Raw genomic sequence first — 24,152 nt, 5'->3', positions numbered from 1 at the left:
GCATGCCAAATGCGCAGATCCTCCCTGTGCTCCCGCCTCAGCGTGATGTAATGTATCGGGGATGAGACACCTGCCGTCGCCGCAGACAAGCAGGGACAAAACACACGCTCCATGGGCAAAATCCTGCAAGCAAAATTCAGCTTTCCCAACAGCGATTGCAACTGGTGCAGCTGAATCTTGCGCTTACCCACCATACATCAGATCTCAGCCTGGAGGACCAGCAGTTTGTCCTCCGGTAATCGGCATTCCATGGCCCGAGAATCAATTATTATACCTAGGAAACTGAGTTCAGTGACTGGATCCATCATTTTATCCGGAGCCAATGGTATTCCAAAATGCACCAAAATATGCTGAAGCATAGCCAGCAAATTCCCGCACATCTTAGACGAAGGAGGGCCTACACACAAAAAATTGTCGAGATAGTGAATGATGGAATTAATTCCCGACACATCGCGTACAACCCATTCCACAAATGAACTGAACGTCTCAAACAGTGAGCATGAGAACAGCCCATTGGCAGGCACCGATCGACATAATATTCCTCCTCCCATTGGCAACCCAAAAGGTAAAAACTGTCAGGGTGAACCGGAAGTAACCGAAAAGCCGCCTCAACGTCCGTCTTCGCCATGAGGGCCCCCCGGCCATAACGCCTAACCCAATTAACCGCAGCATCGAACGATGTATATGACACCGAGCATGCGTCAGGATCAATGGCGTCATTGACAGAATCAACCTAAATTTACCCGGCTCCTTCTTGGGTACCACCCCCAAGGGAGAAACCACCAGGTCTGGCCTAGGGAGAGATGGAAAAGGGCCGCTCATCCGACCCAATGCCACCTCTTTTGCTAGCTTCTCGGATACTACCCCAGGATGTTCAAAAGCCGACTGCAAATTCCTGGCTTCAGGAGGAATATTTTTCAACGCACATGGAATACGAAAACCCTCGGAAAAACCCGACTCCAACAACCGGGCATCCGCCCGATCTGGATATCTATTTAGAAAGGGACGCATCTTTTCCACCCTCACCGGAGTCCTCCCCCTTTCCTGAAGAATCCCCAAGCTTGCCTTTCCCTCTTTTGAATCATTGTGATAACATGTGCCCGCCCCCTACAGCCTGAGCATTCATGCTTGAAACGACAACCGCTTCCATACCTACAGGCCCCCTCATTAAATTGCCAACACACCCCTTTAACTTTCGGGGCCGGCTGTCCCGGGGCATCCGCACCTCCAACCCTGCCTGGAAATAACGTAGAAGCAGGCCGAGCCGCAGACTTCAGCTTCATCCACAAGCTGATGTCTTTATGGTCCCAGCGTATTGAGGGGCGAACCGCCTTCCTCTGACGAAATTGTTCGTCATATCGGAGCCAAGCCTGACCCCCATACACCCTTTGAGCTTCGCCACTTGCGTCCAAGTAACAAAAAAGCGCAGAGCAGCACTCTGGCTGTTTTTCTCCAATCACACTTGCTAAAATAGCAAACGCTTGGAGCCAATTGGCAAAGGATCGTGGAATAAGGCGATACCTACGTTTTTCTTCTTCATCCTTCTTGGACTCGTCAGGCTTAACCCTGTCTAAATTAAATTTTTCAAGCGGCAGTAAGGAAAAAATCTCCACGTACTCACCTTTCCAGATTTTTTCCCGCACCTCCGTCTTGAGATGGGCCCCCAAAGGACCTTCGAAGCAAACATACACTTCACACTTGGCTGCATCCGCCAAACGTACCGTATCAACTGCTTTACCTGATTCCTTACTCGTCGTGGGCTTGTCAACACTCACTGACCCCTCCTGCACCCCACCCTTTTCTCCCTCCACAGTAGACAAACCCTCGCTTGTCCCCGGAACCGGAACCCCCGCAACCGGCGGAGCTGTCCCTGCCAGGCTAGGAACCCACCCCTGCACAGGAGAAGAGGCAACTGAAACCCCATCAAAACGTTGAACCAGCGAGCGCAAACCCGCCAGGAGAGTTTGTAAATCGGACCCCGCTTCTAACGCTGCAGCCCCTTGGGTTGGTGCCTGAAGAGGGGGTGCACTTACCAATACAGGTGGGGGAGGGGATGCACCCTGCCCCCCGCCCCCAAACCTAATAAACCACCCAAAACAACCTGCAAGGGAGATAAAGTGTTAAGATTGGACTCACCAGGCTGCACAGGAAGGTGTCCCACAGCCACGCGTCTGGTCTCCACCGCTGCTGCCCGAACCGGCCTTACGTCCTCAGAGCTAGACAACTCCCCCTTTGACCGGGAAAAAGTTGCATCCTGTTCACCCACTGTATCCAGGATCGTCACCGACGAGGCCACAGGCACGGGTCTGGAAGTGTTGGTCCCGGCCCCCGCGCTGCGCCTCACTCCCGCGCTTCCAGCGCTTCTCCTGCTGGGGCCTGCTGCCAAGATGGATGATGAGGGTACCCGACTAGCTCTGCCCCCAGACCTAAGGGACCAACCATCTTCGGTGTTGGACAAGGGGACACCGGTCGCTCGCACCGACTGACTGGTCCCCGCATGGCGACCTCTCCCACGCTGGGATGACTTCTTAGAAGGGGCCACATTAGGTGAGCTGGCCGTGTGCTCCCGTCTCTCGCGGCGAGCTGGCGGGACCGGCGTAGATACCGCACCTCGGTCACTGCCAGATGAGCTCCGCCGGCGTCAGGGATTCCTCCCGGTGCTCGCTCCGGCCGCCGGAATGGACGGCGGAGCCGATGCACCCGGAGGGTCCACCATGCGTGGGCTTCCTAATTGGCGCAAAGCTTGGGGGGAGGAGGGGGGTGAAAAGCACTCTGGAGGCCGGGACCTCCAAGCGTGCCGTGCCCCAGATGTACCTGCCACCGGTGAGTCCTCTTCGGTAATCACCGCGATCTGTCTGTGGAGCCATTCAGGGCCGTGAGAAGCAGCTGTGGCCCGCAGTTGACGCAGAAAATCCTCCATGCTTGCCATGCTGAAGGGAGAGAGACACACGCTGCAGCTGCTTCCTCATCCGGTGGCAAGAGACTGAGCAAAGGCCCTTAACTCCTCCTACCCCCTCCGGCCACACTAAACCTAACCACCCCCCTTTCCTCTAGTCTATCCCCTCCCATTCTATTAACCCATATCCTTGCCGGTTTCCTCAGCTTCCATGTCATGTAAGCCCTACATTAAGCCTGCGTCCCACTCCGGGCTTCTCTTACCTAAAATTTATCTTTAAGAGGAATCTTCTTAGCAGTCAGAAACACAGACAGCAGTGGAAACTCATGGGAGGTTATAACCCATCTCAACTCATGTTCTCTAGGACAAGTGCTAACTTTTTTCTGCTCTGTTCAAAAACTTTTTGGCAGCAGTTAGCTTTATATTGATGGTTGTCTCACTGGGGTTTTTGAGTGATGATATATGGAAGCTGAATGCATTCATTACAGAAAAGATATTCCCACTCACTGTAAACATTCATACTTACAGCTCAATGAGAGAATCTAAATCGCTGAAGATGTCTCTTGGCAGAGTCTTAATATGGTTATTTGCCAGAGAGCTGCAAGAAAAAGTTGAGGATGAGCGCTGCTGCTTTTGAAGCCCATGAAATCAAATGAGTAGTGAGGAAATTCATGTGAATAGACTTACAGGTGAGTGAGATCTCGAAGGCCACGGAAAGCATGTCTGGAAATGGTCTCTATTTTGTTTCCTTCGATAAACCTAGGGAGAAAGATATGTTTAGCCCACAGGGTTTATTGAATCTACTCTAATATACATCACAGCATGACGAAAAATGCAAAATAAAACTTTGAATTCATTCATGGAGCACAGCCTACCATCTCAGCACGGCCAGTCTACCAACTCATCAAGTGATCTGCGGTGGATCGATTTTAAGAGGACATTTGACAGGCGGTGAGGAGGCGTTACATCACACCTCCTCACCAACTGTTTTAAACCCCAAAAGCCTGCACTGCAACCATATGCACTACACGTACTTGTGGGGAGGTTGCAGTGAAGACTCATTCACTTGAACCCAGTGTATACCCCAGTACAGCTGCCTTTGCAGCTTTTTTTGGGTGGATGGTGTAAAAAATATCGCTCAACTGCCTGTTTTCACCACCTTCCAACTGCAAGGTTTATTTACCTTTTTACCCAGGCATTGCTGTAGTGCACCAGATCACCGCAATCCTTTTTGCTGGTAATCTGAGAACCCTTGCTTGTGATGTAGGAGAGGAATTCCCAAAGGTACAGGATCCTTGGAAGCATAGAAAGCTTCATGTAATAAAATATCAGTAATACAAAGTTTTTTTTGTAAAGCCATTAGTCAGATGTAAACCATCCTGGAAACTTTGAACGAGGTTGATGATAAAACAAAGAGAAAATTACACAGTCAGTGGCTCACAAATTAAGTCTGAGAAATTCTGAGAATTTGCTAAACTGTAGCACAATTACATTTATTAGTTCACTGGTTTCACTTGGTGCCCAGAATCGATCTTTAAAGAAGTATACATTTCTGTTTAATTGTTAGCAGCACTTAATACAGTAACTACAATTGCTCACATGAGACCCTGCTATAAAAAGGTCTACTGGTCTAATGTTTTAACAAGGGTCATAAGAGCAGGCACAATGAAAACAGAGAGCCACTCTAAGCAAGCAATAAAACTCATTCACAGCACTACTACTCCCATCCATAAAGTGCAACTCTACTAGAGTTAAAATGGTCACTCAGTTTATCCTAATATGATATTCTTACCATTTTCCCATATCTAGATGGAGCAGGGCTTTCATCAGACTGTACTGTAGACTTTTGCCTGCCATTGTGTTCAATCTTCCTGAGATCACTGCAAGGTGTATCGGGAATGTTCCAAACAGTGGTGTAATAATAACATAGCAGACCACTTGCTGCTGTGGGACCCGGTGTAGAAGGGGGCTCCATTAAGGGTTGTTCAAAGGACATTTAATTCTTGTTTATAACAAAAAATCAATCACAATTTCTTAACTCAAAAAATTTACCTTGAAAGACTCTCCGCCTTCTCCAAATCTGTTTTTTACTGCTGTGATCTGACCTCCTGTTAAGGCTCGGTTCACACTGGAACCCGCCTTTGGATTGCATATGAGCGCTGTGTGTCCCTGTTCCCCGTTTCAGGGACGAATCAGGGCCATTTCTATGCCTGAATTCGGCCCTGAAACGGAGCCAAAGATGCACAGCGTTTCTGTGCAGTGCGCTCCGCAGCCGCAACGGAGATATGTGAACCGGCTCCATAGGGAGCCAGTCACATTCTCCTGCTATGCGAATTAGATGCGCGAAACCCGCATCTAATTCGCATAGGTGTGAACCTGGCCTAAAGGATGGCTACATTTCTCCTCTATGGTCCCCTCTTTTGCTTGCTCCTATGTTGCATTCTTTTATATATATATATATATATATATATATATATATATATATATATATATATATATATATATATATATAAATACAGTATATATATATATATATATATATATATATATATATATACACACAGACATCCCAACCTGTGCAAAAACTAATTTCAGGGAGGAGGTGGGCGTGGCTTAAACCATGCTACATATTGGGTGTGGCTTAAATGGTGTGTGGTTTAACAGAGTCTTAGATGACTTATATAGTGCAGAATGTAGTAATGGTAAATAGGGAATATACAGTGCGGAGTGTATGGCGGTGGGTAGTATGTGCAGGAGAGGAGTGTGGAGTGTAGTGAGTAGTATGTGCAGGATGGTGTCAGTAGGGCAGTGGATGGTGTCAGTAGTTCTTTATTTTTATTATTATTTTTTTACGATTGTATTTTTAAAATTATTTTACAGTTTACTGTAGTTTTTGTTTTTCACAATGATTGGGGGTGGAGGTAGTGGACAGTGTCAGTAGAGTGGTGTGCCAGTAGTTTTTTGTTTTTATTATTTTCTCTATTTTTTACAATTTTGTTGTTTATTATTTTTTTTTAAATCATTTTTTTTTAATATTATTTTCACAGTGCTTCTTGAGAAAGGGTAGGGAGTATGTGGCGGTGATGGTGTCAGTAGGGCAGTGGATGGTGTCAGTAGTTTTTATTTTTACATACTGTTATTTTACAATTTCATTTTTTATTTATTTTTTGTTCACAATGCTTTTTGGGAGGAGGAGGTTGGGGCAGTCGACAGTGTTGGTAGGGCAGGGGGGTGGTGTCTGTAGTTTTTTTTATTTTATATATTTTTTTTTTAATATTTTTTTATAATTTCATTTTTTTTATAATTTTTGTTTACAATTTCATTTTTTTAAAACATATTTTGCATTTTTTTTAATCAACCCTGTTGGGGGGGGGGGGTGTGTGCTTTGGTGAGATATCAGGGGTCTAAACCCCTGACATCCCCTCTTTGAGACAGGGAAAGGGACTGAGGACATTGATTCCCCAGTCCGTGTCCCAGCATTGAAGATAAATGGACAGAAGACAGAGGCTCCTGTTCATTGATAAACTGAGCAGAGTAAACACACAGGTTACTCTGCTCAGTTTTCAAAGGACACAGGAGCGATCCCGCTCACTGTGTCCAATTCAGAAAAGGCAGGGGCCGGTAAATGACCGGTCCCTTCCTCCGCTCACCATCCTGATAGATTCCCACAGCTGGCTGGAGAGGAGAGGAGGGAAGCCAGCTGCGGGGGACAAGGGGGTGCAGAGGAGGAGGACAGGGTGCTTGAGAAGAAGGGGGGGGGTGAAGGACAAGGAAGGGAGTATAGGAGAATGGGGGAGAAGGACACGGAGGGGGGCTGGAGGAGGAGGATACAGGGAACAGCCGGAGATGATCGGTGCAGCTGGAGGGACAGCTGTGATCACCGATCTCCCTGTATAGCTTTTTAGCCGACAGCCATGGGAGGGAGAGAAGGAGAAGCGGCTGTCGGCTATACAGGGAGATTGGTGTTCACAGCTGTCCCTCCTGCTGCACCGATCATCCCCGACTGTGAACCAGGGGACAATCCAGGATCAGCCCTACAGCCAGGATATCGGGCAGGACTTACAGGTGTCTGAGAGCCACCCCCGAAATGTCTCACTCTATCTCATTCTATAACCCGCAATCCCACCAAGCTGGCCGGAACAATGTACATAGGCTTTCCAGCTTGAGTTACAATTGCCTGCTAGCAGTTGTAAGGGTGACCCCCCCTTCCTGTTTTCACTGACTGAGTTAATGTAATGTGAGCTGACACACACAGAGCTCTGCATTTAGTGGCCTCTCTTGTACCCCTATTGGCTGGAAGAGGAAATCCAATTGAGGGCACAGTTACAACAACCAATGGAGGAGATTGTGCTGCAGGGAGAGCTGCTATGGATTCTGGGTCATACAGTTCCCACACAAAACGGCCCCATAGACTGGTATACAGGGAGAAATACAAATCCCAAAAGGCTTTGCTGACAGGAAAGTAAAAGACTCCATTTTGTGTCCTGAGGTAAAGTTCAGTCAGCCTTGAGGGAGGGAAGAGACCAGACCTGAGGAAGAGATGCTGTCTCTTAGATGATCTCTCTGCGCGATTCCGGCCTCCACTGCCAGTTGGGACATACAGCATGAGAGGGGGATCCCAGGTGTATATCGAGGCGCATCTCCACCAACGGTGAACCATTCCAGTGTGGGGGGTTTGGCTCCAGAGTCGAGCGTGGTGATCGAGCTCCCTGGGGACAACTGAAGAACAAATCAGCCAGACAGTAAAGACACTGTTCCCAGACAAGAAGGTATGGGTGATCAATGTTAAGCTAGACCATGGGACCTCTTGCACCTACGCACTGCTAGAATGGAAGAAGGAAGTTCCTGATATTCTGCAGAAAGATAGCTTCTAACTGACTGCAGATATTAATGCTACACTAATTCATCCTGGTGAATCAAGTTCTATCCTAGAGAGCCCAGAATGCCTCACGCCAGACCCAGAGGTCACTACCTCAAAACCAGCTACAGCCTCTGAAGACTCCTCTTCCCTCCTAGTGGCCGAGTTTGGGATGATAGTCACAGGACTGCTTAAGAATCCAGCAGTGCCAACCAATTATGAGTATCACAAACTACAGTTCTTCTCGGGGAAATTCCCCACACCTACAGGAGAAGATGATTTTGATACTTGGATTGATCAAGCCATCCAAACAGTCGAGGAGTGGGAAGTGACTGATGCAATAAAGAGACAGAGGGTAGTTGAGAGTCTGCAGGCCTGATATCATTCGGAATCTAAAGCGGGATAAACCCAACTGCTCTGCTTCTGAGTGTCTAGAAGCGCTTCGTGAAATTTATGGGAAAGTGGAAAACTGCACGGAGTTGATCTACCTCTTCCACCACACATACCAAATGGAGGGTGAGAAGGTAACAGACTATGTTGCGTGGTTGGACCAAATCCTTCAGCAAGTCATTATGAAGGGTGGGATGGAAGCCAAAGCTGCTAGTAAAACCCTAATGACACAGGTGCAGAGGGAAGCACATCCACTGGATCCTATTGTGCTATAGCTTTGAGCCAGGAATCCAAACGACCTTCTCGCCTACTCTAAATTCATAAGGGCTATTAGAGAGGAGGAGGCTCTCATCTCAGCCAAGACACAGAGGCCTGAGTCTACCAATAGTCTCAAACATGGTGCTACGGCTTACATCATACAGTCAGGACCCGAAATAGAGACTAGACTAGATAGAGGGCCCTGTACCGCTGTTGACACTTTGGCCCAAGCCATAACCCAGTTGGCCCAAGCGCAAACTACTTTACAACAAACAATCTGTGGAATTCAGAAGACAGTGGAGCAAGTGATGGAAGCCCATGCTAACATGCAACAATCACTCTCGGAGGTAAAACAGAAGGTGTCTGTCAGGGATCTACCAACGCCAGACCTGGGCGTTTGCATGCGCCTATGCGCCGGCGCGCCCCTGTTCAAACACTGCAGCAAACTTCTACTGTTACCACGCATCAGCGCGGCGCGCGCGGGTGCGTGGCGCGTGTGCACGCGCGCAGGCGCGTGCGTTCACGCTGTTTTGGCGCCAAGGAGCGCATAAGAGTTCCCCTGTTCCATGGGTGCATTGCTGCTTCGTCTCAGCTCTGTGATTTCTGTTAACCTGCACCTGATTGATTGTTACCTGATTTGATCCGGCTTGTCTGACCATCCGTCCCGCTCCAACCCGACCCGGCCTGCCTGACTATTCTGCTGCATCTGCCAAATATCGTTGCCGACCTCTGCCTGCCTATTAACTCTGCCTCTGCCTGCCGTTATTGCCTGTTTCACCTACCTGCTGACCCGGACTGTCTGCCCCTGCTTGTGCCTGCTGTTTGCTCTTGCTGTTGCACCTTCAGCTCCAGCTCCAGTGATCTCTGCATCTCTAATGTTCCAGCCTGCTGCTTCCAGTTACCACCTTACCTGCAGTCCAGCCATCCCTGGAAGAATCTTCGCTCCACTCCAGCATCAGAGACTCTACTTCAACAGGCACTCCTACCCCACTGCGCTCAGGAGACCACTGTCCCCACTCCAGTGGCTCCTGAACCAGCGTTGTATGAGAGGTCTTCTCCTACAAGTCAGGCTCTACTACCAGGTACCTAACAGTGTCCACCCTCATTACTGAGAAAAGGGCTGTTGCCTCTCCTACAGCTAACAAGTGCTATAGCTGTGGGGAAGTAGGACATTTCATTGCTCGGTGCCCCAATGAAGAGAAAAAGACTGATCTCAAAGCAGAGGTGGTGAAAGCATTGAGGATGCTGTCCCTCGGGAAGCCAACGGGAAACTTCAGAGGGCCCCGGTGAAGGAGCACGGTGAGGGCCCCGGTGAAGGAAAAAACTTAAGAAGCTCCTTCGGGGGTATCGCTACATATATATATATATATATATATACTGTATATATATATATATATATATATATATATATATATATATATATATATATGTGCTTTCTGATTTTCTCAGACTTACGTACAAAAAAAATCTGTTTGTTTAGAAGCAGACATCAGGTTTCTTTGAGTGTTTGAGTGAACACTTCTCAAACAAATGTCGGAAACATTTGCCCAAGCTGTCCTCTAATACAATGGGAAAATAGATACTATTGTTGTATGTTGGGCAAATGTCAGTTGGCAATTAGATGCTCCTATTGTTTTTACAGGAATAATCCACACGATGCATTCAGAAAATCAAGGTCAACAATAGCTTGGCCTTTTGACATATATGGCCTATGATATGTATGATACAATAGTGTCATCTAGAGACTGAATTGGGAAATTTTTCACCCATAGAAGAGTAATGTAAAGGAAGTAGTGAGAAATGCCCATGTGGGATTGTCTACCTAATCTTTCCAAATAAAAGGCCAGCAGCATAAGCTGACAGGGGGACTCCATGATGACATTACAACAAGCAGGGTCTGTGCCAGAAGAAACTTCACCTGGGGATGACGTTAGCACCTGATTTCTGCAATTGCTTGAATAGCCAGGAATCCTTGTTGCCTATAGAGATTGTAATGCTGCTATAACCTGAGCTAAGTAACGTTTAGTGTTTTCCTATTGTATAGATAGGTAGTGTGTGTTGTATGTATAGCTGTGAGTCTTGTATTATATCACTATAATTGAATATACACTATATTGTCATTATTTTGTCAAAAGTATTGAGACACTGACTTTACACGCACATAAACTTTAATGGCATTCCAGTCTTAGTCCGTAGGGTTCAAGATTGAGTTGGCTCATCCTTTGCAGCTATAACAGCTTCAAATCTTTTGGGAAGGCTGTCCACAAGGTTTAGGAGTGTGTCTATGGGAATATTTAACCATTTTTCCAGAAGCGCATTCGTGAAGCCAGGCACTGATGTTGGACGAGAAGGCCTAGCTCGCAGTCTCAGCAATAATTCATCCCAAAGGTGTTCTATCGGGTTGAAGTCAGGGCTCTGTGCAGCCCAGTCAAGTTCCTCCACCCCAAACTCGCTCATCCATGTCTTTATGGACCTTGCTTTATGGTGCGCAGTCATGTTGGAACAGGAAGGGGCCATCCCCAAACTTTTCCCACAAAGTTAGGAGCATGAAATTGTCCAAAATGTCATGGTATGCTGACGCCTTAAGAGTTCCTATCATTTGAACTAAGGGGCCAAGCCCAACCCCTGAAAAACAACCCCACACCATAAACCCCCCTCCACCAAATGATTTGGACCAGTGCATAAAGAAAGGTCCATAAAGACATGCATGAACGAGTTTAAGGTGGAGGAACTTAACTTGCCTGCACCTGACCTCAGCCTGATAGAACACCTTTGGAATGAATTCGAGCGGAGACTGCGAGCTAGGCCTTCTCGTCCAACATCAGTGTAAAGACAAATGTCCGAAGACATTTGACAATATAGTGTAGTTTACATGTACAGAATTTTGTTTAATAAAGCACATTAATACACTCCCAGATAGTAAGTTATTGTGCTGCAAGTTTGCAAATGACTTGCTATGCTATTGACTTGCAAGGCTTTACAAGTTTGTTGCACAATTGCAGCAAGTCCACATTGCATGACTCCAGATCCACTTTGCAAACATTCTGCAAGTCGGCTGCAAGTTCTGGTTCAGTTATGTTGTGCAATAGTCATCCCACCACAGGCGTCACTGTGGCTGAACTTTCATGCTGTAGACTTTCAGAGCTCTTCCAGTAGACTCACCACTGCAACTTCGCTCTTGCTAAGGACTTGCCATGCAAATTTCCTACAAACTGGAAAGGTGTCGACTAGAACTTGTGCTTCAAGTGCTCTGCAAGTGTACAACTTGCCAGGGAAGATGTGCAGCAAGTTAACAGACTTAGAATTCAATACTGCCACAAATGTGTGGCAAGTTATCTTTGCTATCTGGGACTACAGAGGTTTTGCTCTGAAGGCACTTGTGCGTGTTCGCTCCTGAGCCCCACTCTGTGTGTCTATTAACAAACAGAGAGCGTCTCAGCCCTGCCCCCTACTCCCTACTCACTGGCTGTGATTGACAACAGCAGGATCCAACGGCTCTCTGAGCCAATGAGAAGGGAGAGAGCCGAGAGATACACTGCTCTTGTGCACATCGCTGGATCGAGATCGGGCTCAGGTAAGTAAAAAGGGGGGGCTGAGGAGGGAAGTGCATGCAAAAGGCTTCTTACCTCAATGCAAAGAATGCATTACGGTAAAAAAAAACAACTTCTGCCTTAAGAACCACTTTAAAATAATACATTTCAGTGTTTTCCCCATTTTTTTTTTTTTTTTTTGCACACACCTAGCAGCTGTCTAGGATACATACCTCTTTCTCAGTCTTATCCAGTATTTTTAAAGTACTATAAGTACACAAAGATATGCAGGAGGGTACAGTGGTGGAAAAGGTGTGCAAGGGAGCTATAGCGATGAAATAGATGTGCAGGGAGGTACAGTGCTGGAATGTTTTTGCCGTGGGCTACAGTGGCAGACAGTGTAGTGCTACAGTGGTAGTGGAACACGTGTGCAGGCGAAATGCAGTGGTGGAAGAACAGGTGAACAGGAGATGGGGCTATGAAACAGGTGTGTGAGGGGGGTAAAGTGGTGGTAGAGCAGAGGCCTAACTAGAACCTTCAGGGCCCCAGTGCGAGAAACCATAAAGCTCCCCCCTGACTCCTGGCCTGGGGCCCTTCCCTCGAAGCCCGGGGCCCTTCCCACTGGTCCCTTTAATACAGTTGCAGAGCCCTTAACTACGGTCCCGCAGTGGGACCCTTTTACACGTTCTGCAGCAGGAGCCCCTTCCTGCTGTCCTGAGGCCCCCCCCCCCATGGTTGCAGACTGCCAGGGCCTGCTCATAAATGCGACCTTTGTGACCCTGGTATTTCTGCCACTGGTGTCAGTAGTTTTTTTATTTTTGTTATTTCATTTTTTACCATTTTATTTTATTTATATTTTCACAATTTTATTTATTTTTTTTTTTTTTAGAATTTTTTTTTTAAGCTTCGTTGGTGGACTTTGGTGAAATATCAGGAGTGTAAACAGACCTCTAATGTTTCTCCTTTGAGACAGAGAAATAAGGCTGGCCATATATGTTCAATTTAATTGTAGATTTACCAAAAACCATATAATACGAGGTCAAAACTAAACAACACTTTCAATTGTATACAATTAGGCACGCCCTTGCACTGCATAGTTGAAGGTAAATCTAAAGAAAATTGTAAGAAAATTCTATAATGTATGGCCAGCCTAAGATTGAGGACACAGCCCTCAATCACTATTTCTTCACAAACTGAAGTGTAGTAAACATAGTTAACTCTAGTGACAAACCTAACCAGGACAGGGGCTTTTGGAGGGGACTGCAGGGTAGCCTCTTGCCTACTGACTATGGGTCCTGGATTTTGATGGGGCTCTATTCTTTGGGAAATGTGTACCTGGGGGACCTTTGGAGTAGTTTTTCTTTGGATTCAGGTCCGTGTCTCCCCGAAACATACAGACTCTGTGAACCTAGGACCTGGATACAGATTTGGGGCCTCTGTGCCTAAACCAGCAATGACTGCTTTACCCCCCCCCCCTGACATTCTAGACTCAGAGACTCAGAATAGATTTTAATATAATCATCTCAAAACAACCTAATGCTGGTGTCTCCTGCTATAATCTGTTTATTAAGGTGTCTTTCTCTTATGGTAAATTCCACATTGTGTGCCTCATAGGTGAGAATTCCCATTGTTAATTGAGTTTGTCTGTCTGCTGGTATTGTGTCCACTTCACCTCATTACCAAACTATTTTACAGTTTGCATTGTTTGGAATAATATGATCAAGCTCTTACCTGATTTTGTGTGGTATATATTCTGTGTGAAATTATTTACAATAAAGTCAATTCAAGTTTGCACCTAAGCTAGTGTCGTCTAGTTCTTGGGTGCAATTCTCAGCTATAATTCCTGGTTCCAGAGTAGAGGAAGCTGTATCTTGACAAAGGCACCCAGGCTGGGTGCCAGGCAGCCTGTCACATTTGGTGGCCTGGGACTATTGGGAAGTACCATCCGACCGCTCTGAAATCCTGGGTGAAGTGTCGGCAATGGGGCAGAATAACAGTGTGCTTTGCCCACCTCCATCTGCAACTATGGAAGTGGAGCCCTTATGGTGGATGCAGTAAGCGTTGACTTACCTTGACTAACCAGAACAAGCTTGGATGGAGGAATGCCCCTGTCCACCAGCCAGATGAGGGAATGGGAGATGGAGCAGCTGGCTCATCTCCCCAGCAGCATATTCACAGTCCGGGAGAGGAGGTGGTCATCCTCCCTCCCCAGTGGCAGACCCACAGTCTGGAAACGGAGGAAGCTGTCCTCCCTCCCCAACAGTTAGCCAGAGCAGAGGATGTGGGGTCCTTAACAGAAGTGCTGGCATCGGGACAGAGCATTGCCAACCTCTGCCCAGCACCTTCAGCGGCTCCGGGGCACCCAGGGAAAAGAGATAGTGAACCTCTATCCCTGCCACCAGCTCCAAAGACTGGGGATTTAATAGACTTTTCTGCTGAGGAGGAACAACCCAGTGAGCCCCCAGCAGAAGGGCTGGCAGCCGGATAGAGGGTCTACTACCTCTGCCCAGCACCTACAGCGACACAGGAATCTCAGGGAGAAGTAGTCAGTGTTTATTTTCCCCAGCAGCAGTGTAAGGACCAGGGAGGGTATGCGGCTGGCATTCCTCCCCACTGGCTGGAAGGGGCTTCAGGAGATTTGGCAGTCAGTCCAACTCCTCAGTGGCAGTACAATGACCCAGGAGTGGTCTTCCCTCCCCAGCGAGGAGCCATGCACCTAGGAGACACCACCAGAGAAATGTCACCAGAGAAATGTCTGTCCAGCAGCTGGATGAGCATACCGATGGAGCAGCCGACTCATCTCCCCAGCGGCAGTTCCACAGTTTGGGAGAGAAGGAGGTCGTCCTTCCTCCCAAGTGGCAGATCCACAGTCCGGGAGAGAAGGTGACCGAGCCCTGGAGCAGTAAAGACTACCCAGCTGAAGCGCTGGTAGCCAGACACAGGGTCCACACCTACTGAGGACTCTTCCCTGTGGCCATAAGTGAAGATCATGTGGACCGACTATGTGGTTTCACTCTGCCCAACGAATGCATGTCCAGACCAGGTGGAGGTCTGGAACCTGGTTAGCCTCATTTTGATGTGGGAGAAATGTGACAGACCCAACCAGGGGCTTTTGGAGGGGACTGCAGGGCAACCTCTTACCTACTGATTATGGGCCCTGGCTTTGAGGGGGCTCTGTTCTTTGGGAGGTGTGTGCCTGGGGGATCTTTGAAGTGGGTTTTCTTTGAATTTGAGTCCATGTCTCCCCAAAAGACTCCGGGAACCTAGGACCTGGAGACAGATTTGCGGCCTCTGTGCCCAAACCAGCAATGACTGCTTCACCCCCCTCTTATGCCCCGTACACACGGTCGGATTTTCCGATGGAAAATGTCCAATCGGAGCATGTTGTCGGAAATTCCGACCGTGTGTGGGCTCCATCGGACATTTTCCATCGGATTTTCTGACACACAAAGTTGGAGAGCAGGAGATAAAATTTTCCGACAACAAAATCCGTTGTCGGAAATTCCTATCAAGTGTACACAAATCCGACGGACAAAGTGCCACGCATGCTCAGAATAAATAAAGAGATGAAAGCTATTGGCCACTGCCCCGTTTATAGTCCCGACGTACGTGTTTTATGTCACCGCGTATAGAACGATCGGATTTTCCGACAACTTTGTGTGACCGTGTGTATGCAAGACAAGTTTGAGCCAACATCCGTCGGAAAAAATCCTAGGATTTTGTTGTCGGAATGTCCGAACAAAGTCCGACCGTGTGTACGGGGCATTAGACTTAGAGACTCAGAATACATGTTAATATAATGAGCTCAAAACAACCTGATGCTGGTGTCTCCTACTATAATCTGTTTATTAGGATGTCTTTGTCTCATGGTATAATTCCCCATTGTATGCCTTGTGAATTCCTATTGTTAATTGAGTCACCTATTGTTTCTGTCTGTCTGCAAGTACTGTGTCCACTTCATCTCATTACCAAACTATTGTGGGATGTTATATGTTTATGCTTAATTAGATTACTGTTTACGTTATTTGTTCATTAGATGTACTGCTATTACTGTTTACATTGTTTAGGATAATGTGATCAAGCTCCTACCTGATTTTGTGTGGTATATATTCTGTGTGACAATACAGTAATTTCCAGTTTGCACCTAAGCTAGTGTCGTCTAATTCTTGGGTTAAATTCACAGCTATAATTCTCGGTTCCAGAGTGGAAGCTGTATCTTGATCAAGGCCCTCAGGCTGCATGCCAGGCAGTCTGTCACAAGTATGCTTCAGTTATAAATGGACACAGGAGCGATCTGTATCAATCACTCACTGTGTCCATTCAGAAAAGGAAGAGCTGTGGGAGGAACAGGGGAGCACACAGGGGTTCGGGGGCAGCTGGAAGCAAGTAAAATGGATAGGAGGGGTGTTGGGGGCATCATATAGAGAAACCAATGCCCTCCATTTTTCTCCTGCAGCTGCTAAATGCCTACAGGAGGGAGAGGAGGAGAAGCAGGTTTTCAGCGGCTGAAGGAGGAAAATGGAGGGCATCGGTTCCTCTATATGTCACCCCCGAAACTCTTTCTATCCAGGTTTACAGAGGAGCCGTACGGTCACCCTGGAGCATGGGGCCGGGTCATGGGGCCTGCTACTCCTGTAGTTGAGCCCCTGTGGTTGAGGAATATGGAGGGTACAGTGGTGAAAAAGGTATGTAGGGGGTGCCATGGTGGATGAGGTATGTCAGGGGAAAATCGAGACGAATAATGCAGCATACCTAGCATGCCACCAGCAGACAGTATGCGGGTGTATCCAAAAAGTGGGCATGGTCAATAAAGTTGGTATCACTTCACAGTGTTTCACTTGTAGTGTGGCGCCTTTGCTAAGTTTTAGACAAAATAAGGCTTAGAGGTACACTGAAGAGAAAGTTGGAATCAAGAAAGCCCCATTATTGTCAATTGATGTAGTAATGTCCCCCAGAATTGGTGTCAGGGGCTGAAACAGCAACCTGCAAAAGTAATGTGTATTACTGCATTACAGTGCCTTTTCATTTAAATGGCATCCCAAAGCACTAATATGATGTACCTGTGTTGTAGCATACCACAACAAATGGTAATGCATTGTGTAAGAGATAAACAGGTAATCTGTTTCCCTCACATTCTTTTTCTGTTACAATGCTCACCATTACAAACAGAGGGGTAAATCTCCCCAATGGTGACACAGATAGTTATAAAAACTTGACAGAACTTCCTCACACTGTCAACTCTATCAAAAACTGAAAAAAATGTTTCGCCTACATATACACTTAATCATTTAAATACACAGTACCATTGAAAGCATGTTTCTATATCTGATTTAGGCCGGGTTCACACCAGTCCGGTGCGAATTCCAGCTACATTTTCTCTGCGAAGAGAACAAGCAGCTGTTCAGCGGTGCAAACGGGGCCTAACAGGTGCAAAAATGTACCTGTTGATCTTGTCAGAAATTCAGAGCTGTCCTCAATTCTTTGCTCTCTATGGGTGTTATCTTAAAGAGACTCTTGAGTTCTCCCTGTTAGACTATAATTCTGTTGGGGTTCTGCTGCCCCTTACTGTTAGCTGCTAATATCAGTATTATCAATAATTATGTATTAGCAATTCCTGTCTCTGGGAGGCAGGCTTTGAAAAACCCCAGAAGGAGGAAGTGGAGAGAAGGGGAGGAACTGACACCACATGCATGAGCTGTATTATATTCAAACCAGAAGCAGAGACAGTTAGGTAATTGTTCTTGTGTTCTGGCTGTTTAATTGTAACTGCCCAAAACTTCTTGATCTGAAGCCTTGTGACAGACAGACTATCTCTGTCCCAGTGTTATTATCTCACATGCACAGTGCTGGATGGTTAGGTCTGTGCTACGGTATTTATGTAGTGGTCACCTTCCAGTATATTAGTAGGTAAACCTGTTTATTGCAATAGAGTTTATATGCACCTCCTGTTATTTTAGTTTTATGCAACTTCTATTATTTTAGTTAACCCTGTCCATTCTGGTCTGGGGTTATATAACTAGCTTTAGCTTTTAGCTCGGTAACCATTATAGGCTAGAGACAGGTTAGACATCCGACGGTAGTTAGAGGTCTGGTTGCATGTCAGATTAGAAGCTACTAGGGAAGGCTTAAAGTGCAGTGTAGACTCTGAGTACCAGTGCCACACCACAGTTTTTGCACATAAGTAGCTTTGTTCCAGGCTGGTTGGACAACAGTTGGAGGTTATCCCCATCACCACTAATCTTGTCTTCAGGTCTCCAACGCAAAGATGGGCATAGCATTGTAATCAACTTCAAGGGTCCCTGAAACTGGACTTTTCTGCAACATTCATTTATAGGTATCTCTATTAATAACTCTATATACCCAGGTATATGTGCACCAGTGTTTCTCAACCTTTTTTCAATCAAGGCACCCTTAAAAATTATGCACAATCTTGGGGCACCCCATTATAAAATGTAAAAAAATAACTTAATAGTTTCAAATAATGTAGCATCATTCACACATGTAAGACACCCAACGTTAGACATGATTTATTCTTCCAAAGAAAATGCACCTTTGCACACTGGTACTGACTAGTATTCCAGTGTTTCTCTTCACCTTCAGTTTCCCTCCCTCATTCAGCTAATGTGACCTTAGTGCTGACAGGGAGGGGCAGGGGAGGGCAGTGCAGTGAAGGAACCCAACGGTCTCCTTATCAACCAATTACATCATTGGTTGTTAGTAAGCCAGTGGCTAGAAGGTTGTAATGGTGCACAATGAAAACCTATGTCTTAATGTACAGTAACTAAAATGAAGGCTTGATCCACCCACTGGCTTGTATACAATTTTTGAGGAATTGCAGGCATTTTCCAAGGCACCCCTTAAGAAACCTGAAGGCACCCCAGGGTGCCTGCCTGTGCAGCCTGGTTGAAAAAGGTTGATGTGCACAATTCCACCAGGACTCCAATCAGGCCCTATCCCGATAATATGTTTGTACATTGGATGTATGTACTGTTATTAATCTCTTCTTATATAAAGCTTATACAGTATGTGTTTTTTAAGTTGGATTGACATACATTTTATTAACAGTATGGAATGTCAAGCTACAGTTACTACGAGAAGGATACTTTCATGTATTAAAAGAGGTAAAGACTACAGAAAGAGAAAACATAACTTTGCCCTTGTACCAAAAACAAACACCCCCAGTGCTCAGAGTACTGCCACAAAGTCTCAATGATGTGCGGACCATCAACAGTCATGTGTGTATCTCTTCCCCTGGAATGCTTCGTCAATGCAGCCTTCCTCAGATAAAGAAATCTAGCAGATAACTGTAAAAAAGCACACAGGAGGGTAAAAATGTTTAGTGCATTACCAAAGATTTATTAATGAGAAGAACAACAGACCACCGAATCAATGCTCACAAAAGTGGAAAGAATGCATGTGTTGTAATACATCAAATAGTGATCCAGTGCAGGTGTCACGTGACCTAACCTGATGCAACACTATTATTATTATTTAAGGTACTTGTATAGCGCCTTCAATTTACGCAGCACTTTACATATACATTGTACATTAACATCAGTATGTTGCTAAGCTCATGTGTTTTGGGGGGACATACCCGCTTCCTGAAGAGGGCACACTCCCCGAAACGCATCAGCTTACCAACATACTGGGGCATCAGGTTGGGCCACGTGACACCCGGACTGGATCATGATTGGGTGTATTACAACGCAATTATGCTTTCCACTTTTTTGTGTATTGATTTGGTGATCCGTTCTTCTCATTAATAAGTCTTTGGTAATGCACTAGGCATTTGCGCCCTCCTGTGTGCTTTTTTACAATAATGCTGCTCTTGTGCAAAGCAATAATAAGATCTTATCTTTCTGCACTATAGTTTTGCACAGCAGTTCAAGAAAAGGATTATGTGGTGCTGTAGTGAGGTGTTTATTAACTAGGGTGCAGTCTGGGTTTTCCTGGGGTGCTACAAGCAGGTGACCCAGTTTGCCCTGGATCAGCAACATGAGTTGCCATGCTGTGGGCCAGCCAACACGCAGCGACACTGATTGCTATGGTGCTGACGGCCGGCTCACCCGAACCAAGGCAGTGTATGATGCTGAATCAGGGCGAGTGGGATGCAAGGCCGAAGGGCCTCATCCAACATTCAGGAAAAGATAGACATCTGGCTTCCACCTCCTGCCCACTACCACACTGCTGAAGACAAAAGGTAGGGCTGTGTGATTTGGGGGGGGTCCTTTATGATGAAGGTGCCTGTGTAAATGGGGGGGCAATGGATCTCTGATGCGGGACTGTGTGATTGGGGGGCTCTGTCATAGGGGGGAACTTAATGGTTACAGGGGACTCTGTGGTTATGGAGAGACTCTGATGTTATTGGGGACATATACAGTATATAGGGGACTTCTGATGTGTAGAGGCTCTCATGTACAGAGCCTCTGATATGTTAGGGGGGAGTCTGATGTGATAGGGGTGACTCTGATGTGAATGGGAGACTGTGATGTGATGGGAGAACCTCTGAAATGATTGGAGGACTTCTGCTATGATGGCGGACCTCTGATTTGAAGAAAGGACCTATGATACGATGGGGGGACCTCAGATGTGATGAGGGAACCTCTCATGTGAATGGGGGCCTCTAATGTGAAGTTAATTTCATCAAGGTGGTTGTGTGCATTGTCCCAGGCTCAGGTTTCTTTAAGTTTTTTTTCATCTTAGACCCGGGTTTCTTTGAGATTTTGCGTACTTTTAAAAGGGTGACGAAATTGAAAAAAGTTTGAGAAGCGCCGCTGTAGAGTGCAGAGAAAGGAAACTAAAGTAGGAGGCATTGGGGAGTTAAACTATGAGCAAAGATTATAGTGATTCTGCAGTCTCGGCCCTGCTTCTTCAGCCCCGCCTCCTCACTTTCCTCATTGGCTCACTGACTTTGATTGACAGCAGCAGGTGCCAATGGCACTCGCTGCTGTGTTTCAGCCAATCAGTAGGGAGAGTCCCAGACTGCCGAGTCTATCATGCAACATCACTGGATCGAGATGGGCCTCTAGGAAGTATTAGGGGGATTGATGGGGGCTGCTGCACACAGAAGGTTTTTCATCTTAATGCATAGAATGCATTAAGATATAAAACCTTCTGCTTTAGAACTACTTTAACCACTTGCCGACCGCCTCACGCCGATGTACTTCGGCAAAGTGGCACGGACAGGCAGAATCACGTACATACACATGATCTGCTTTCTGTGGGCGGGGGGTCCGATCGGCATTTCTTCGCGGGCGATCAGAGGTGAGGGGGAGGCCATCCATTCGTGGCCACCCCCTCGCGATCGCTCCCGGCGAATGAAAATCCTTCCTCTGCCTCTGTAACGTAAACAGAGGCAGAGGAAGTGATGTCACATCTCTTCGAGCTGGTCTTTTCGTTCCGGCGCCGAGGAGAGAAGACGTTCAAGTAAGTGCACCAACACTACACTAACAGTAGAACACACTAGACTTTTCACCCCCCATCACCCCCCGATCACCCCCCCTGTACCCCCTGTCACACTGACACCAATAGCAGTTTTTTTTTTTGCATTGGTGTCAGTTTGTGACAGTTATAAGTGTTAGGGAAGTTAGGGTTTGCCCCCTTTAGGTCTAGGGTACCCCCCTTTAGGTCCAGGGTACCCCCCTAACCCCCCTTAATAAAGGTTAACCCCTTGATCACCCCCCGTCGCCAGTGTCACTAAGCGATCGTTTTTCTGATCGCTGTATTAGTGACACAGGTGACGCTAGTTAGGGAGGTAAGTATATAGGTTCGCTGTCAGTGTTTTAAAGCGACAGGGACCCCCATATACTACCTACTAAAGGTTTTAACCCCCTGATTGCCCCCTAGTTAACCCTTTCACCAGGGACGCTGGTTAGTTAGTTTGTTTGTTATAGTTTTAGGGCACCCGCCGTTATTTACCTTATAAAGGTTTAAACCCCTAATTGCCCTTATTGATATAAGTTAAGTTTTTAGGGTCAGATAAGGTCTGCGTCGCCCCAGTCAGCGTCAGGTTAGCGCCAGTACCGCTAACACCCACGCACGCAGCATACACAGCGCAGTATCTGAGCGGATCGATATCTAATCTGATCAGATCTATACTAGCATCCCCAGCAGTTTAGGGTTCCCATAAACACAGTGTTAGCGGGATCAGCCCAGGTGCCTGCTAGCACCTGCGTTTTGCCCCTCGGCCCAGCCCTGCCCAGCCCACCCAAGTGCAGTATCGATCGATCATTGACACTTACAAAACACTAAGCACACATAACTGCAGCGTTCGCAGAGTCAGGCCTGATCCCTGCGATCGTTAACAGTTTTTTGGTAGCGTTTTGAATCAGTCGCTAACAGTCAGGAGCTTTTTTGCCTGTGAGTCTCACTAGTGTACCCCTAAATTTAGAGCCCAAAATGGCAAATCGAAGGTACACTAGTGAAGAGGCCTACACGTTTCTGAGCATGACAGATAGTGAAGAGGAAGTCATTCATCTGTCAGATTCAGGCTCAGAATACGATCCTGTAGAGGACAGCGGCTCCATGACAGATAGCTCTGACGACGGAGTTGTGGTCCCTGCCAAGGTCAGGCGTACCAGACCCCAATCTCCTTCTTCTGTCCTTGAAGTGCAAGAACCACAGGGCTCTCGTATGGAGCAGAGAAGTACTAGTGCCGCTATTCCTTCTGGTGAACTGGCAAGCACCAGCGGCCTAGTACACCCTGGTCGTACATCCAGCACTGCAGTAACACTTAGTGACGTGGCGAGTCCCATAAGTGCAGTTCAAGCTGGAGAGGTGGCAAGCACAAGTAGTGTCCCGCTGCCACCAAGAAGACAAAGACAGGCCTGTCGTGACCATAGTGCCCTTCCTGCTGCATTCGCCAATCCGAATTGGGAACCCACCACTTCTGCATCACCCGTACTTCCCCCATTCACTGGCCAACCCGGAATTCAGGTGGAAACAGTTGATTTTACGCCACTGGATTTTTATTCGCTGTTTTTCACCGAAGATCTCTATAGATCTATTGTGGACCAAAGCAATTTATACGCTGGTCAACACATCGCTGCTAATCCCCAGTCCTCCCTTGCCAGAGATTGGAGACCAATTACGGTCTCCGAATTTAAGCTCTTTCTGGGCCTTTCCCTCAACATGGGCATAAATAAAAAGAGTAAGTTGCGGTCATATTGGTCCACTGACCCAATTTACCATATGCCCGTGTTCTCTGCTTCCATGGCCAGGGCACAATACGAGCAGATTTTGCGGTTCATGCACTTCAATGACATTGAACTCTGTCGTCCTCGTGGAGACCCTGGATACGATCGGCTCTACAAAATTCGGCCCCTCGTAAACCACTTCAACCAACGTTTTGCAGACTTGTTTACTCCCCATCAAGTTGTCTGCGTTGATGAGTCCCTGGTTAAATTTTCTGGCCGCTTGTCATTCAAACAGTACCTTCCCAGCACGCGTGCCAGATACGGGGTCAAGATGTATAAGCTCTGTGACAGGGCCACAGGCTATACATGTAGAATTATGGTTTACGAGGGCAAAGATAGTCACGTAGAGCCGACAAACTGCCCTGACTACATAGGAAGCGCTGGCAAGATAGTGTGGGACTTGGTGTCACCCTTATTCGGAAGGGGGTACCACTTGTACGTGGACAATTATTACACGAGCGTGCCACTTTTTAGTCACCTTTTGGATCATCAGATTGGAGCATGTGGCACCGTGCGACCTAATCGCCGGGGCTTTCCCCAGCGGCTTGTAGATTCCCGTCTTAGGCTGGGGGAGAGAGCCTGCTTGAAGTGTAATAACTTGCTCGCTATGAAGTGGAGGGATAAGAAGAATGTTTTCGTTCTCACCTCCCTTCATGCAGACACGATGGCCCAAATTACTACGGCGACTGGTGTTGTGGAGAAACCCCTCTGTGTCCACAAATATAACCAAAATATGGGAGGGGTGGACCTCAACGACCAGTTGTTGGCGCCGTACCTAGTTGCCCGTAAGGCCAGACACTGGTACAAAAAAGTGTCTGTTTATTTATTTCAATTGGCTTTGCTGAACGCTCATGTGCTATACAGAGCTTCAGGACAGACTGGATCCTTCCTTAAATTCCAGGAAGAGATCGTCAGAGCCCTTCTGTTTCTAGACGGTGCTCCACCTCATCATCTCCAACCAAATGCAGTAAGCCGGCTGCATGAGAGGCATTTTCATTATGCCCTCCCGAGTACCCCTACCAAAC

At 46.9% G+C, this 24,152-nt stretch overlaps 1 protein-coding gene across 2 annotated transcripts in view; it reads right to left on the bottom strand.

Annotated features, from left to right (window-relative positions):
- LGI2 (leucine rich repeat LGI family member 2) overlaps positions 1-24,152 on the bottom strand; it is a 100,279-nt gene that overhangs the window by 14,871 nt on the left and 61,256 nt on the right. For both annotated transcript variants that reach the window (XM_073609217.1, XM_073609224.1), the window contains 2 exons: positions 3,584-3,655; positions 3,423-3,494 (listed from right to left, as the gene is read on the bottom strand). In XM_073609217.1, coding sequence (XP_073465318.1) covers positions 3,423-3,494; positions 3,584-3,655 — 144 coding nt within the window. The remainder of the gene's footprint in view (positions 1-3,422; positions 3,495-3,583; positions 3,656-24,152) is intronic.

This window comes from Aquarana catesbeiana, linkage group LG01, assembly GCF_042186555.1.
Source record: "Aquarana catesbeiana isolate 2022-GZ linkage group LG01, ASM4218655v1, whole genome shotgun sequence".
Lineage (NCBI taxonomy): Eukaryota > Metazoa > Chordata > Amphibia > Anura > Ranidae > Aquarana > Aquarana catesbeiana.
This window is presented reverse-complemented; position numbering and strand designations above follow the sequence as displayed.